The 18,279-nt window shown below is 40.0% G+C and overlaps 1 protein-coding gene across 1 annotated transcript in view; it reads right to left on the reverse strand.

Annotated features, from left to right (window-relative positions):
* GRIP1 (glutamate receptor interacting protein 1) overlaps nt 1–18,279 on the reverse strand; it is a gene marked incomplete at its 5' end in the record, with an annotated part of 104,314 nt that overhangs the window by 55,463 nt on the left and 30,572 nt on the right. Inside the window, one exon of the mRNA XM_009081039.1 lies at nt 16,902–17,047. Coding sequence (XP_009079287.1) covers nt 16,902–17,047 — 146 coding nt within the window. The remainder of the gene's footprint in view (nt 1–16,901; nt 17,048–18,279) is intronic.

An 18,279-nucleotide genomic window follows, 5' to 3' on the forward strand; every position in this document is an offset into this window, starting at 1 on the left:
AGGGCACAGGAACAACATTCAAGATGCCCTACAGCTGGGTAGCACCATTATCACTCATTCACAGTAATATTATTTGATTCCTCATACTTTTATGACTGTAAAGGTCATAAATGAACCACACACAGGGCACTGATGCACAGTACTGGCTTTGGTATTCTGTTCTACTAATACGCATAATGTTTGCACCCTGGCTTTGTTCACACTTCATTTAGCAGAGTAACCTTTTATTCATCTCAGATCTTATGGGAAAAGAGACTCAATGACAGCTAGCAAGTTCTAAAAAGGATTTCTGAAAAGCTAAGAAAGCTGCGAACGTGTTGGAGTGGGTCCAGAGTAGGACCCATGAAGATGCTCCAAGGGCTCAAGCATCTCTCCTGTGAGGACAGGTTCAGAGAACTGGGACTGTTCAGCCTGGGGAAGAGAAAGCTCTGGGAAGATCTCATTGTGGCCTTTCAGTAGTTAAAGGAAACATAAAAAAGACAGAGAGTGACTTTTTACATGGGCAGATAGTGATAGGACAAGAGGAAACAGTTTTAAATTAAAAGAGGGGAGATTTAGTTTAGGTGTTAGGAAGAGATTCCTCACTCAGAGGAATGAGGTGAGGCACAGGTACAGGCTGCCTAGAGAAGCTGTGGATGCCCCAGTCCTTGAAGTGTTCAAGGCCAGGTTCAATGGCCCCTGTGGGGGCATCCCCACCCATGGCAGAAGGGTTAGAATTAGATGATGTTTAAGGTTTCTTCCAACTCAAACCATTCTATCATTCTATGAAATGGCATGAGCTGGCATTATATATTGAAAGCAATATTTGGGGATAGAGGACGGCAATTTCTTTAATAATAAAACAACCATTTAAAAATTAAATATTGTTCTTGTTCAAAGGGCCAGTGGCAGTCTCCAAGGTCCAACTTATAACCTACAATAAAATATGTGTGCTCCTTATGTTCCCTTGATTATGGAGTATTGTGTGTTTCAGGCAAGCTGTAGAGTGATCAACAGCTGTTCTAATTTTACAAAGCTGAGCTAGAACTAGAGGGGCAAAAACAATACAAAAAAATACAAACCAGTGTATTTTCCCTTATTGCCAGTAACAGCAAAGTACTGGAGCTGCTGGGCTATTAACTGAAAGATCACAGAGTTCACAGAAAAAAAAAACCATAAAATTGCTGCTAAGGAAACAAAGCTACCCATGGCATTTTATACCCTCTCACCTTTAGAATAACCAGATTTCAAAAATGATAAATAGGAATAATTCTGAGAAGATGCCAGCAGAATGAGTGATAGTGAAATCAGAGGGACCTCTCAACCTCAGAATGGAAAATGGAGACATTATTCCCCAAATGAATGTGCTGCCTATCTCCTTCCTTATACACAAGTAATTTAATATTCTTATCAACTGTCTTTCCATTTTCATAAGTCTTTCCATTTTTCTCATCACCTCATTCCTGCAGTTCATTTATATGCTTTTAATTCTGCCAAGTTCTTCAAATCAAAAGCTTAGGAGCTGCCTTTAGCTAATTTCATACTTTGCAACCATAGCCCCATCATCCTTCTCAGCTAAGAAATGCTGCTAACCAGTTGAAGAATCATACCTGCCTTCAAAGTGCTCACACCAGTGTGGGTGTGGATGTTCTCAAAATCCATTTGGGACTTTCTCTCATGTTCAGACCACAAAAACCTGCCTAAGCCTCTTTTCCTCAAAATACTTTCCCCAATTCTTGGGATGCTGCTTCCTTCTACTAACTCTGTTTCATGCTCAGACACCATTCATTTTTACTTCCCTGCTCAAAAGTAATATTAAATGCCAATCTCTTCATTTATCTGTATCTTTCTTGTCATGTGCCCTGGTAATCTAAAACACGATTTGTCTATTGCACAATTTACAACACAAAGGGGACATGGTAGACGAAGCCTGTACAGATGATCCTGGATCTGCCTCTTTGAGGCTAGTCTGAATACATTTTAAATAAGCCCAGGCTCTGCAATTTCCTTCCTTTCTTACCTTGAAAATGAATACCACACATAAAATTCAGGTGGCACTTAAAGAACTGTGTAGAACTCCAGTCTCTGCTTTGATGGCAGCAGATGGTTTCAGAACTTGGGAGCCTATAAGTGTAACTTTATGGTTAGTTTGGCAACCTGAGCCTCAAACACCACCTTTCTATTGAAGGATGGTGTCTGAAAACTGCCCTGAAACACTACATAGCATTAGATTGATTGTGGAATGTTTGCAGAAATCAGCAGCAATGGAATTCTGCCTGCATTTCATTCCAGGAATGGAACTCACAAATAATTACTTTAAAAAACCATCTTCCAAAATGAGACAGACCCAGAAAATGGTGCAAACAACATGCAAACTCCTCTGCTGAGAGCCTGCAATACAAAACACTGTTTTCTCTATTGCATAATGCATAGATAAAATCGAAGAGCCATGGAATCACAGAATGGTTTGGGTTGGAAAGGACCTTAAAGATCACCTAGTTCCAACATCCGCCACCACAGGCAGGAACACTTTCCACTAGACCAGATTGCTCAGAGCCCCATCCATGGCCTTGAACACTTCCAGTGATAGGGCATCCACAGCTTCTCTGGGAAACCTGATAGACAGATACATTTGTACAATAGAACTTCTCAAATTGATTTTTTTTTCTGACAAGTAGAACAGGAAATAAAATACACAAGAACTCTGATTTCTTCTAAACACTCCAACTCTTGCATGATTCTCTACCTGACTAACCACAACAAATAGAACAAATAAGGAAAACACAATCTGCATTTCTGCCTGCAAACTAAGATACCGCTGGTGTGTCAAATTTTACAGCTGCCAACCTCAAAAGAAAGCATGCCCATAAGTACACACTGTAGATAATATAAAGAGCTGCAGTACCCATCAATTATGTCTACTTGCCACAATGACCCTAAGTTTCCATCTAATGGGAACGATAATAATTAGAATGGGACTGGATTTTCTTCAAAAGCCTACAGAGCACAAAGTCCCTCACTGCTGTCACTTCACAGATGGGAACAAACACTGCAAACACCCAAACTTTGTGTTGAGCTGACAGTTCCCATCTGTTCAGGGCTCTGCCAGGACAACAACATCTCAGATAATCCCAAAAGCTTCAGAGCAAAGGTGTGCCATGGACAGTTTGGACACCTCGATAAGAGAGCTAACCCGCACGTGGAACAGTTAAGGCAAATAAGGATATGTCAATGCTGTGTTGGTGAGATACCTGAGCTGTCCCTGGCTCCATGCCACAGCAGTTGGAGCTAAGGCCCTGGAAGCAGCAGAGCCACACAAGTGAGATACCTGACCTGTGGCAGACAATCCTGCTTGTCAACAGGATGACTGACCCAAGCGCAACCCCATTCCTATACAGCTGGGTTGCTTGTTGTACAAGAGGTGCATGACTAGACCTTGCTCAGTGATCCTCTGTACTGAGCTATACTGTCTCATACATTTGCAGTTACTTATTATTTGCATGTGTTAGTGACCTCTGCACACAAGCTAATTGCAGTCTCTGCCTTGGAAAGCTGACTTTGGGTGTGCTTCTGATATCATGGACATCAACGGACCCGGTTTGGTTGAACAGGCAGGAGATCCAGACTCCTCTGCAAAGCCTATTAGGTGAGTATGAACCAGAAGAAAAGAAAAATTAAACTCTACACTGCTGTCCTTAACAGACAATATGAATCTCTGATCCTACACATGTGTGTTATCAGTACCACATTTTTCCCTCAGAAACTTTGGTCTCTTTTCAACAATCTGTGTCCTAGCACAGCTGTCTTATAAATAATTGGTGCATTGGCACAGGCACAGTATAAAATGCTACGATGCAGAAGGTTGAGATCTGACCCCGAAGTTTATACACTGAGAGGAGAAGTGAGAGTTGTGCAGTTCTTAGGGGTTGCACAGGTTATTTTGCCATTCAATGCCAACTACTCATTAAATAAACCTTTGGTAGAATGAGTCAAGAAACAAGTTTCTTAACTGCCCTCTCTTTCCACATTGGTACTGCCTGAGCAGCAGTTCAGCAAACATGTTTCAAGGAAAGAGAGAAAGTAATTTAGGTAAATTGCCCTCAAATCCAACACAGCAGCCACAGTTCTAAACATAAGCTCTTTGATCCTCATTGCAAAAATAATCCAGGATTGCTTACCTGTTGCTTATATATTTCCAGCTTTCCCTTGCCAGTGCTTGTTCCAAGCAATACAGAAACAGTACTATTGGGAGTATTTGCACATTTAAAGTAAAAGAAAGTTTCTACATCCCTGTTCTCTGCAGCTTACATATCCAGCAAAACCAATTCCCCACATTTCTTCTCCCAAAATCCCAATTAAGCAATAAGCTCTAGAAACCCAAGTGTCCCATAACTGTTAAGAGTCACAGCAATGAGAAGGGCATTCTATTATCTGCTTCCTCAGCAGACAGCCTGCCAGCTTGCTGCCAGGGTCACCTTTGGCAAGGTTCCCATGCGGCTCCTCCTTTGCTGCAGGACAAACAGTTTACCTCCTGCCAGAGCAGCTCCTGCTGCCAGGCTCAAAGGGACTCCAAGTCCTCTTTCATGCCCCTGTCTGATGACTCTTTTCATTTTGAAGATCTTCCAGTGCTCATATTTGTAATTCAGTAATTACTGAATTTGTGTAAAGAAACTGTGAAAAGCCTTTATATCCGTGTTTCTTTTTGGTCTGTTTTTTGGTTTCGTTTGGTTTTGTTTGTTTGCTTGTTTTAACCAGTAAAATCCATCCAAATTTATCTAGAGGTCACAGTGCACAGAAGATGACATACAACACTGCTGAGTTGACCGTAATAGAAAGCCTGTGCTTATGCAAAAAACCCAAATGAGAAGTTGATTAAAATCTACAGAACATCAATATAAATCAACATAAAAATACTTGTACATCAATAAAGCTCAGAAGTGCCTGTTTACAAACAGAATGACATTAAAAGGCAAATATTACGGTCATCATGTGGGCACAAAGCACTTCCAGCTTAATGATCCCAGAATGAGTACTGCCTAGATATACTTATCTCCCTTCTTTAATTAAATAAGCAAATATACTTCCTTCTTCAAGACCCTCATTCGGAAGGTAGGACAGTGACTATTCAATGAGTAGCAACACGTCTCCATCTTTTACCCACGCTCGTGCCTTAATTACTAAACAGTGTTCTCAGTCTTCTCTGAGCATATGTGGCAGAAGAGAGCTATTGTAGGCTGCAGCCTCTGAACACTCCTTACAACACATGTTTATTAATCATTTTGTCTTATAGCCATCCTGTAGAGCAAAAGCATGGTGTTTTCTCCACTGTCTAGATAAACAAATGAGCATCAAAGAAATGAAGGCATCCATTTGCCTAGAGAGGATGACTTGCAACACCTATGCTGGGGTTCACTGCACCAAAATGCAAGTATCTGTAGAGCAGACCTGAAGTAGCTATACCTGAGCCTAAACACCCTCTACAACCATCCAAGAAAACTGGCATTTAAATGTGCTTCACCTCGCCCAGTTTAGGCTTCTACATCAAGATGAGATAAGATTTTGTTTAGAACATTTCCATCAGTCAACTGTTTTTCAGATCACTTAGTACTACACAGCAGGTGACTGATGAATGTAAAATGTATGCAATCATTCCAATTAAAATCTATAACATATACTCCAAGGCATCTGAGTAAGGCTGCATGGACATCTTTAATTCTTGCATTTCCCATCCCCGAGGAGCTGAACTGAAAGGAACTTTTCAAAGATAAGAAAAAAACTTTCCTCAGTATACACAAAATCTTTTGGAAAAGTCAACACAAAATGCTACTTCACCTGAGCACACTGAGCTCCATCCTTTCAAAAACTTCCAAATGTAGCTAAGTTTGGGTGGACTTTTACTGGGATAACTAGAAGAGACTTTCTTGAAAAAAGCTTTCTCTCTCTCAATCAGTACCTACTAAACTGCACGTCTGTCTTCCAGTGCTTCAAAAAGGCATCACAAGGTAAAGTTTCTCCAACTTTCTCATCATAGGCAAAACAACTTTCTCTAAATTCATTCCTGGAAATGGCAGAACAATTTTGTCTGAAAGTGCTTAAAAAATACGAAAAGCAGGCTTAGGCAGTTACCTGGGGGAAGGTGGAAGATGGTCACAAGAAAGACCTCAGTGTAAACTGCTGAAGTTTTCACCATCATGGGTTTAACCCTGAGTCCATTTACAGAAGTCTGAAAAAAGCCATTCCTGCAGCAAGGGAGGTTATAAAGAAGCACAGAAAGGACACATCCTTTCTTGTTTGTTTTTCCTTTGCAGCTGTTTTCTAGTTTAAATGCAGCAGCTGATGCTTCTCCCACATTTCACGTCCAACTAAAGAATGGCAGGATGTACTGAGACAGACCAGCAGTACCAATGCAATGCCATGAATCATAACATCAAATGTTAACATTTGAAATCTTGTCTGTTATGCGAAAGCCAAAAAGAAAACAAAACAAAATGCATGGTGGCTGTCCATCTAACAGCTTCTCTGGCATGTTCAAGGGCAGAGACTTGTTGTGATCTAGATCCAAAGTGAGATGACCTATAAAACTTATTACAAAAGTGAGGATTCCATGCATGTACACCCTGTTCCCATGCTAATGCTAGAGTACTGGAAGAGAAGTATCTTAGCAAAGGCGTGAAGAGAAAATGGGCCTGGTGTGTTCTCTTTTCATTAGCAGACAGGAAAGGCATGCATGCTATCTGGGTGTATTTAAACAGCACAATTTTAAAGTAATCTGTGCCAGCTAGGTCCTTGTAGTACAGGTCTTTTGTACACTTCAGACTGGAGTTGGCTTGTAGAATCCCCAATCTTAATGCTGGCAACAAAATAAAACATTGTGCTTAAATTAAACTTCTATGCTGGCAGAACACATTTTTGTTGGTATAAACTACCAACCCTACCCTAAAAAGCCCTTTTATTCTCATTAGCATCCCTATCTCTGTTCCCCCCCTTGTCTATCTCTTTTCTCCCCAGAGCCTCATTGCTTCTGACTCCCTACTCTGCTTTCAATTTCATACAGGTAACCTAAGGGCCTGGATCACCACATGACTTGACTCACTTCCAAGAAAGAGGGCTTTTATACTGGTGTGGGTTCTGCACATAAAAGTGCAATTTTATCAGCCGGGAATGAAATGTCTGGAGGTGCATATGGGGAAGGAAGAAACCTCAGCTTGCCACAGCTTTACCTGTAACCTTGTGAAACTGTCATATCCTTCATTACTCATCTCTTCAGGAAAGCTCAGCACTCTTTTTTTGGCTGCAGTGGGCCATGAGTTTTCTGCTAGTGTCAGGATTGAAATTAAAGACGAAAGCGGTAAGCATTCTTCATAAAATCACTGCCACCTTCCTCTCCTCCCCCAAGAAGAAAACAGGTATGATTTAAACGAAACCTGCAATCAGTGCTTGCCTTCAGTTTACTTTGAATGCAAGTTCAATTATCACTGAAACATAATTTTGCTAGGTTTCTCCAGCATCTACATTGAAATAACAACAGGACCAATCAAAAATAGCTGTCAGAATATTCTGACCAGCTTCCTTACAAATGAAAATTGTGGGACTCACAGAAGATCAAACAGCACAAGTATAAATCACCAACAAATTGATTAAAAAAAGAAAAAATTCATTATATTTTTGCGGAACATAAGCTAAAACACAGAACAATTTTAATCAGCACTCCTTCCCCAAACCACTCTGATAAATACTGAATGCATAGGCTATGAAATGATCTCTTTGAATGAACAAAGAGTGGAAAACACACGTTCAGGAAAAAGATACAAAGACAGGTTATTATGTGTGTTTAAAATTACTGTATAGGAATGTGGTTTGAACAGCAAATGCACAGAGAACAAAACATTTCACTCACTGTACAGCTGATCAACACCACTGGAAGTATAATTCTATGTAACAAGATCATCTTGTAAGATGTGGCACTGGTGCTATTATCTTTGAGTAACTATATTGATTTCAAGATAAACCCATTCAGCTTAGATGTTGATTTTTGTCCCTACCTACATTTCCAGCTCACAGACCCTGGTACTGCCTTCTCTGAGCAATACACACCTTCCACATGCTGAATACTATATGGTGCAGTCTCACAGGATCTGCTTCAGATTGCATTTTCACCAGTTTTGCACTAGCAAATGATTAATCGAGACAGTTCATATTTAGGCAAAATCCCTAAAAACATTCATACTTTAAAACCCAACCCTTTTCAGCATAAATGTTCTGTAAAATGATTAATGAACCATTAACCTTAGTGTAAAGGGATAAAAATCTGCCCATTGCATCCCAATTCAACCTTAGTTTATGCCTGGTACAGGTGTTCAAGGAAATGACCTGAGGGATTCTTGGGTTTTCTCTCCTGATCTCGCCTGTCAGGCACAGTCTGGGTGTCTCATAGCCATGAAAAGAAGCCAAGAGCATGGAGTAGTCCAGTTCCAGATTTTTTAAAAGTCTCCCTCAGGGAAAGTGTTGGGAGACATTTGGTTGTTTTCTCTCCCTGGAATGGAGGCAGGAATGGAGCCTTTTCTGCTGTTATTCTGCTGTTAGAGATGGACTGTTTTAGAGACAGGTTCTGGAGTTACAGCCCAAGTTCTCTCTAATATAAAGAAAATCAGATCTGGCCTTCATTCCTTAGGCTCTTGGATGAGTGCAGTGGCACTAAACTAAATCTGGGGCAGTATTTTTTTAAATTGGATTTTTTCTGATTACAGAGTTTCTCTTGCACTGAATCACAAGGCACATGCAAAAGATCCTTTAATATCCTCAAAGTTTAATTATTACCATCTTTGTAAACTTTCACCCCTGCGCTCTGTACTTCAGCAACATACTCAACTTTTTTTTCAGACCAGCGCAAGTTATGATACTTCATTATCCTTGTAAGTCTATGTTGACCAACGTGCTAAGTAACAGATAAGCCAACTTACTGACCAACTTCCAGCTGACCAGAGGTATGAGAATGTAACAGAGATGGGAATTCCCTTTCATGCTGCATTTCATGACACATCTGGATGTCCTTCATGCAGAGTGGAAAGATTGGATCAATCCTTTTTTATCATCTTTTACTAAGTATCTGTGAGGGTTATTTGCTCCTTCCCTCTGCTTGCTTGAAGCCTAGATGGTGGACAGGAGAAATTACTACAGCAATCTCCTCCTTCTATCATTTGTCTTTAATTACTTATAAAAAGAAGCACAATAGCATATTTTAATAGGTAGAGGCTGCTTCCATTTGAGGATCCAAACCCTTGAATTAGCATCTAAAATGAGACCATGTGCTTTATAAGGAGACAGAAGGACATATTAGGGAGGCATTTCTTTAATAAATGCCCACAATGAAATTCTTTAAATATTTCAGACTGATTTATTTTAATTGTACATTATTTAGACTAACTGCACATAAGTATAAGCTTCACCCTCCTGACAGGTCTTTGAAGACAAATTTGTTCATTACTCTCAGTACTCAGAAAGTAAACCAGAATATTTTCATACACAGAATGAAACTTGGAAGATAATACCCCTCTCCCCCTTCCTAGTTATTTATGGCAATTAAAATGTATCTTTAGTTTGCTGTTTCAGGGACATCACATTTCACCTTTACAGTTTTTTTTCTCCCATACAAAGCAGTGTTTCTTAGGTTGTTTTTAACGGGGTCATAGTTTCAAAAGCACTTGAGAGAAATTTTAATTGGATCTGATAGAGTAATCTGTAACTTACATGGTTCTCTTTAGGGATGATCAAGAAGTTTGTAAAGAAAGAAATACCTGTAAGATTTATTAAATCCTTGTAAAACATGACAATTCCTCCCTTCTGTAATCACCTACTAACAACATGGCTATTAAACTGCAACAGCAAATCAGAATCAGGCAGAGAAAAGAAAGTAAAAAAAATTCTATAGGGCAAATATACTTTGGGAATCATGGAAATCATAGACTGTTCTCATTAAAACATCTTGCTTTTAACTGCTTGCAACTTACAATTTGGCCACAGTTCAAATATTTGGTGTGATTTTTTTCTTAAGATGGTTACCTCTCTCAGGCTTAGAAGCTTTTCTCGCCCCTTAGTTATTTTAGCTGAAACAGGTCATCTGTGTCTGAGAGCATCATTAGGGAAAGCCATACTGGTTTGCCATGCCTCTCCTCTCCCTCCCTCCTGAAAATTCTGTAGGCTTTATATTGAAAAATCATGTTCTCTATGTGTCTTCACTACCTAACAGATCTGGCACAGAAAATCAAGAGAAGAGCCAAGAGGAGGGGAGAGAAGGACTCTTTGAGCAAGAAGGGGAGAAACTGAGGTGAAAGAGTTATTGATCTGAAAAGAAGCTGCAGTACAACAAACTTGGGAATGATATGCTAAGAGACAGGGATAGGAGAAAGCGCTAAAGAAGGACAGGCATGAAAACTGCAAAAGGCCTTTATAGGGGAAATCAGCAGTGTGAGGGAAATGTGTCAGAAAATTACCTAAGCCTTACTTGGCAAAAGGCAGAAGAAAAATCTGGGCTGTAAGGAAAAGGAATAGCATGTTGGGGATTTAGGATCTTCTAGAAAAGAAGCCCCAAACTAGGTCAGTAAAGAAAGGGAAAAATCAAACAGCAGCTAGGAAAAAAAGGCAGTAGTGCAGCTTGGAACTAGGATAAGAACAAAGAACGGAGGAAAAAAGCATCACGCTTGCATGAAACAGGAAGGAACATAGGATCCTGAATCTTTACAGTTGTTCTCTGCTGTCAGCCAACATCTTTGAAAGCCTGTGGTCGCATGCTCTGGGCCGTTGACCACCACCCTTTGGATCCATCTGTCCAACCAACTTCTTATTCATCTAACAGCAATCCACCCATTGAACCTATCTCTCTCTCTGATTTAGAGTGAAGAATGTTGTGGGGAAATGTGTCAAAGGCTTTACAGAAGTTCACATAAAGGACAACTGTGTCAAAAGCTTTACAGAAGTCCACATAAAGGACATCTGTAACCCTTCCCTTGTCCACTGACATAGTCATTCCATCACAGAAAGCCACTAGGTTGGCCAGGAAGGACTTGCCCTTGGTGAAACCGTGCTGGCTGTCTCCAATCACTTTCCTGTTCTCCCTGTGCCTTAGCATAGCTTGCTAGCACTACAAAGAGAGAACTTATTTATTGTATATATCTACGCCTGACTGTCACTTCATACTAGTGTCCCTGATGCAGGCATCTGGCATTGACAGCAGAACACACGGTGTGTTTGATAAACAAGGAACTTTCACACTAAGATGAGAGACTAATGTGCCATAGTGTGTAGATTTAAATATCTGTTCAGTGAATGTGAATCACACATTGGCCTCCAGAATTACAAAAAATCCCACGTGGTTTATCTAGTGACATATCTGTGAGTGGATATTCCTGGAACTGCTGGAGAGAGAGGTGTCTGTATCATCTTCTGCCATAAAAAAGACCCAATACAATTGGAATGACCTTGAGACACTGAAGTTTTCTCCTTGAGATCTGCATATTGCCTGAAGCGCTCAAACTGTGGCAGGATTAGGGTCTCAGGAAAAAAACACCAGGAAATTAATAACTTTGCCTTGCGACAACTATCTGGGCAGTGCCTTTGATAAGCCTGTGGCCACATACTGAAGACAGAAAGAAAATTCAAAATGAATGGCTGCATAAAAAGGTTATCTCTCCTGGGGGGTCTTGTGACTGTACTGCATGCTGACCTATCTGGACAGTGGCTGAGCAGACAGTCTCAATTCTGACATTTCCCACCTGGCATGCTCAACATTTTGACTTTGAACATTGTCTTCTAATATAATTTGTGTATGTTTGAGCAGCAGTATTTAAAGAAATGTTTCAACTAATACAGCTATCATGACCTTTGCTTTGTACATGAATTTCATTCCATCTGTCTCTGAAGCAACATGAGAAATGTTTTTTAAAGGTTTAAACAACTAATTCATATTTAGAATTTCAAGGGATCTAAGTCTGTGGCTCTGTGACAGCCAGGAGTCCTGCAGTTGCAGTCAAATGCTAGACTACACTACCTATCTGTTCTGACAAAAACTTATAAGAGACAAAGGAAATGTTAATTTTAATTTTATAAATAAACAGAAAGAAAAAGGCAGTGTGGAATCCTACAGGCTTGCTGTAATTTCCTTCAACTTTCAAGGTCTTGCAACATTTATGAGGCTTATGAGGATCTTGAGTCTGTCCTTGGGAGTCTCTCAAGCTCCTGCTCCCTTGGGCTTGTAAAGTTCTATAGCTCTTAAGGGTCTCCACAACGCTGCATACACTTGAGTGATACTGCTTTATGAAACTTAAGGGGCAGCCCACAAGTTTTTTCTTCCTTTCTATTTCTTGCACAAATCACTGAAAGTCTACACCAGACCACAGATTACCTCACCTGATCTTTAAACTATGCAAGTTTTCTCTCCCTAGTGCTCTTCTTGTCAGGCAGAATTTCTGAAGGGTGAGGCAGATTTCTTTAAATGTACTCTCCCTAAGACAGTTACAGCATTAGTTAATTCATGAATTTTAACTTAAAAGAGGCAAACAGCTTGGATGAGGTTTGTTAAAGATTTATTAGCAAATGACTGCATCAGTCATCCCCTTTCTAGAAAGTTCTATTGGTAAGCATTTTGTTCAGAAAACATAGGGTGCGGCTCTAGCTAAAATCGATCAGTTCTATGTTAGAGTTACTCTGATAGATCTGGACTAAAACACAAGCTGACTGTGTCTGTTTTGCAGAGAACACTTACAGGGTGCCACATTCCAGCAAATCTATTCTGGCCCAAGGAAGTGCAAGAACTGGTAAAGAAGTCAGAGAAACATATGGAATTTGAATGTGCAATGTGTTCCCTCATTCCTGAAGACCACAGAGTGGTTTGAATTGAGTCGGAGGGAGGCTTCAAAGTCCACGGCCCCTGCGGCACCGAGGCCATGTCCTCCCCCAAGGAGTGCAAGGGGCTCCTGCATACAAGCAGGCCAAGGCAGTCGCCACAGCCAAAGGCCCCTGAAAGGGGTCTAAGGCTACCAAATCCAGAAGGGCAGAACAGAAAATTTCTGCCAAGTCAAAGAACACAGTAGTCAGGAGGTCATACTATATAAGTAAAGGAAACCTTTGCAGAAAATCACCAAGAGCACTTTCAACTTTTAAACACCATTCACACTGTCAGGGTGAAAGACAAAGAACAGAAACATCAGTTCAAGTCTAGACTAGTGCATGTCCCCTCTACTCTGCTCTCGTGAGACCCCACCTGGAATACTGTGTGCAGTTCTGGTGCCTTCAACATAAGAAGGACATGGAACTGTTGGAGCAAGTCCAGAGGAGGCCACAAAGTTGATAAGAAGACTGGAGCATCTCTCCTGTGAAGACAGGCTGAGAGAGTTGGGGCTGCTCAGCCTGGAGAAGAGAAGACTGTGTGGAGACCTCGTAGCAACTTTCCAATATCTGAAGGGGCTACAAAGCAGCCGGAGAGGGACTCTTTGTTAGGAACTGCAATGACAGGACAAGGAGTAATGGGTTCAAACCGAAGGAGGGGAAGTTTAGGTTAGACATTAGAGAAAGGTTTTTTACTATAAGGGTGGTGAGACACTGGCACAGGTTTGCCCAGGGAAGTGGTGGCTGCCCCTGGGCACTGTTCAAAGCCAGGCTGGATAAGGCCTTGGGCAACCTGGTCTAGTGGGGAGGTGTCCCTGCTCATGGCAGGGAGTGTTGGTACTAAATGATCTGTAAGGTCCATTCCAACCCCTAAAATTCTGTGATTCTGTCAATTAAGAAACACCCAATGAAGAGATGAGAGAATAAGAAGGAGTGTCTCACACGTGCAAACAGCTATCAAAAACTTTTGTGCCAAAGTCCTAGCAATGGCTATTAGTTTTGAATAACTACAGTATCCTAGATTCAAAGATTACCCCAGCAGGAACATCCAAGACTTAAAAAGTAGGTTGCTCAAAAGCTCATCGGCAATTTATGAACTACAGTTACACAAAAATGTTATGGGTCAGAATTTAGACTTGAGGTAGTCAACACCTTTGAACTTGTCTGAATGCTCCTTTTCAGAGTAAATATTGAAGATTACTCAAGCAGAAGCAACCCCAGTTATAGTGAGAACACAGAGTGGCAGCATGGCAGATTTTTGAAAAACCTGAAGGAAAACTGCATCTGCTCAGCTTCAATCTGTGATAAACTTTTATTTCTTGTTTTAGACAGGGGCACCTTGAATCTCTGCAGTTTGTTATTAGCATTGCATTCTACTTCTCACTCTCATTAAGATTCTTCACCCTGACCACTGCCAAACAGTGAGAACAACCAACCTAACTTTATAGTTTGGAATTAATATTTGCCATTTGCTGTGGAAAAGATTCAGGTTGCAAAATTATTTTGACAGTGGCAGCAAGTAACTGCTAGTCACCACCCTGTCTCTACTTCTCCCGCTCCAGAAAACAAGGGGCACAGGTGTAATCATATGGCAGAGAGATCTATTATTCAGACCTTTCCCACCACTACATGACAATAGGTGATCCACATGACCAGAAAGGTTGGACACTTCAGGTGTACATATTGCAAAGAAAACTGATCAAGCCCACAAAGATTATTTCCACACAACTGTGTGTAGAGTGAGCCCCCATATCCATTTCCTCTGCAAACACTGAAGTGCTGCATTATCAAAGCCTCTCAAAATTAAGGAAGTAAGTAGCTTCCTCTAGAATCAACAAGGAGTATAAGCAAACACACTGCTTCATGATCAGAAGAGGTGTTTTGGAAAACAGAAAGACATTTGGGAGATTGCAACCCCCACAACTTCAAATGTAACTTTTATCAGGTTATAAAATATTTTCTCAGAAACTATGTTTTCCTGTTTTCTTTAGGGATTATCTTGGTATCACCAAACTCCTACTATTTCAAGGTCTCTTTGAAACTACACAGCAGTACACTCCACACACCAGCCTGGAAACATTTTTAGCAGAGTTAAAAAAAGAAAGCAAAATTTCTTCCAAGAACCTATTTGGCAAGTTTATTTTCTAGGACCAAGCTGAGCAGGATTCTTTAGGATGTACTTAAGCAAGTACAAGTGTAACCCAGAGAGCTCAACAGGAATAGTCACATCTCCTACATTATATACACACTTAATTACCTTGGAGATAACCCCTTGATGCTTGTTTTACTCCAGCTTGTCTAGGTTCCAGAAACAATAAAATGTACAAGCTTCCCAACTGACCTCTTGGAGACTTCAGGCAAAGGAACTAAACTTTGAGAAATACAGGAACTTTGAAACAGCTCATGCTTACAGAGTAAGAAAAGTCAGTTACATACTACAGAACTGTAGCCGAAAAATAGTTCAGGATTATTTTCATCATCTAGTGTAACCTTTTCAAACCAAGTTCCAATTTCATGCTTTCAGAATGAATTTTATGGCTCTTTCCAGTTCTGGCCACACACACAATGCTACTTTACAGGATAGAACCATATACTAACAGAAGAGAGGGTATTAAAGTAAATAATCAAAGAATCATAGAATCATAGAATCAACCTGGTTGGAAAAGACCTCAAAGATCATCAAGTCCAACCCTACCGTCGTTACTAGACCATGGTACTAAGTGCCACATCCAGTCTCATCTTGAAAACCTCCAGGGATGGTGAATCCACCACCTCCTTTCCCTTCTCTGAAATGAAAGTTTGCTGGGAACTTCATCTGTCTAAAGCCAGGGGTTTGTTTTTCAGTGAGATCTCACTTTTACAGAAAGTGAAGTATGAAGAATCTTGTTTTAACTGTGATGATAGAAAGGCTTTGGACATCCGCCATCTTCCAAAGAAAAAGAAGAAACAAATTAAAACACCTAAATTCTATTTCTTGTCAGGTTACAAGATCACCTGCATTTCCACTTCCAACATGGGAGATTCCCGCCCAGATGCTGGGCTATCTCCACCTTTCTGGATGTGAACCTTGTACGACTGTCCATCAGATCTGCCAGACACCACACAAACCTGCTGCTTCATTCTTCATAGTTAAGTAAACAGAGATATACATTGTGTTGAAAAAAATAAATCTGTGTCTCAGAGAAGAATACAGAGAGCTGTTCCAGACTAAACAAATATCTGACATTATCCTTTTCAGTATCAATCTTTTCAAAGGCTTTGAAGTTTGACAGTGCTATTTCATAAATCCCTAGGAGGCTGCTTTACTACTAGGATAGAAACCTGAGTGTGGAACTGAGGAGGAAAAGAAGAGAAAGATTTCTGAGCAGAGAAGACATATTTCAGTCTGACTGGTGAGTATTTCTATTTCTTGCTGCGATGAATTTTCTGTGTCTTGAAAAAATTCAGGGGATATGACAACTTCCAAAACAAATGGAAATAACTGAATCCCAAATCTCTTGTTAAAAGTCGTCTGCTCTACTTGACTTTCAAAAAAAACCCTCCCATATTTTCAGTGAGTTCAATCAAAGTTGTATCAAGTGCAAGCTCATTTTTCAAGCCATGATTTGCCACCTCTGCCTTTCTTAACAAATTTTCTCTTCCATGTTCTTTTCTATGTGACTTTTTAATTATGTTTCGGCCATCTAGCAGCACTGGCAAAAGGCAAAAGAATTCTTGTTAGAGCAAGTATACCCCTCTTTCATGTGACATAGAAATGCTTACACTTCATTAACCTTTATTATAAACTAGTCACTGGAAAAGTTACTTTGCTAGAATCCACACTATGGTTTCACTCTACAAACCACAAAATGTCAGAATGCTAAATTACAGTAAAATCCTGCTCACCTCCTTATGAACCCGAGATTAATGATACGGTGCATAAGGAAATAGCAGTGCTAATAAGAGCGTAACAGGCCACAATCACTTCTAAAAGAACTCATCAGAAACAAGCAGCAAAACATCACAGATGGCTCTCAGAACTAAAGTCCCACTTCTCAACCTACCCATCACTGAGACATCATATTCAACCAGCAGAGTTGCCTCCTGTCCACATTGTTTGAGAATACTCATGGCTTCAGCATGTGTTGTTCCCAGCAGTCGGATCCCATCAACACTCAGCAGCCTGTCCCCAGGTTTGATTGTGCCCTCTCTGAAGGGAGATTAAAGGAATGATCATTATTAACATAAATTGATTTGGAGATAATACCATTTTTATTCAAAGTGATTCTCTCCCACCCTCCCTGACATCCACCCCTCTTGCCTTAACACTTAACATTGACTTTGATGGCAAGAACATTCAGAGGGTGCAGTGGAAAGGAAATTGCTTTAATTGGAAAGTTAGTGACTGGAAAACAGCTTACCACATAGTGAAATAATCAAGTCACATTAAATTGCAACTATGAATAGCTTCTGCTCCAACATATGCTTTCTTTCTGCCTTGTCCACACAACATTTTTCATGCATACACGAACACCTCCTCCTCCAGTATTTTATTAAAAACAAATATGAGGTGCAAACACATGGGTGCAGAAACAGATAGAAAAATATGAATGTCCATTTATTGATTTTCTTTAAAAATATCTCTTACTTGGGTAATTCCATTTTTCTTTTCTTCCTACCTAAAAATAGGCTCTAAATGTACGCTGTCTCCCAGGCATATCTCATCATTTATTTATAATTATAATAGAAAATGAAGTACTAACATTGTCAGCTTCAGAATTATGGAGAAAAACAAGGAAAAAAGGGGATAAGGGAGAAGGGAAAGCAAGGGAACAAGAGAAAATCTCTCTTGAAACATTTTCTTCTCAATTCATGTTTCCAAGGTCAAAAATGTCAACATAGGCTACAGAAAATCAGGCTGCTTTAAAGAAACTGCTCTTTGATTTTCTTTAATGATTTAAGGACACATATGCCACTTTTGAAAATATAATTTGTGCATAGAAATAAAAGGAATATTCTTTCTTTATATATCTATATCTAATGGTATTACATACAAATATGGTCAAATCATAAATCTGTACTCAGAAGTTGTCCAGATGAAGTTATGTGTGAACTCATATGCAAATATGTAGAAATATCTTAACGGAGTAATACAACAACACTCAAACACATGACAGTATTATTCTGAAGTGCAAGATGAGAAGGCTTTGGTGTTAGACTAGCAAAATAAAGAGAAACACCACTTGTCTGAAGGATGCAAAAAATGTGCTCTGACCTATTGCAGGAAATGGTTTTAACTATTTTAGGTTAATTTTTCAAAGTGTTTAATGGGAAAGTCTGACATGTGCATGTTTCTAAATTAAAGTTCACATACACCATGACATACTCAGCCTCTGTGGCTGCCCATTAATGGTTTTTGGTGTTGTCTTTTGTTTTTTTACT

The sequence above is a fragment of the Acanthisitta chloris genome, unplaced genomic scaffold (genome assembly GCF_000695815.1).
Source record: "Acanthisitta chloris isolate BGI_N310 unplaced genomic scaffold, ASM69581v1 scaffold2998, whole genome shotgun sequence".
Lineage (NCBI taxonomy): Eukaryota > Metazoa > Chordata > Aves > Passeriformes > Acanthisittidae > Acanthisitta > Acanthisitta chloris.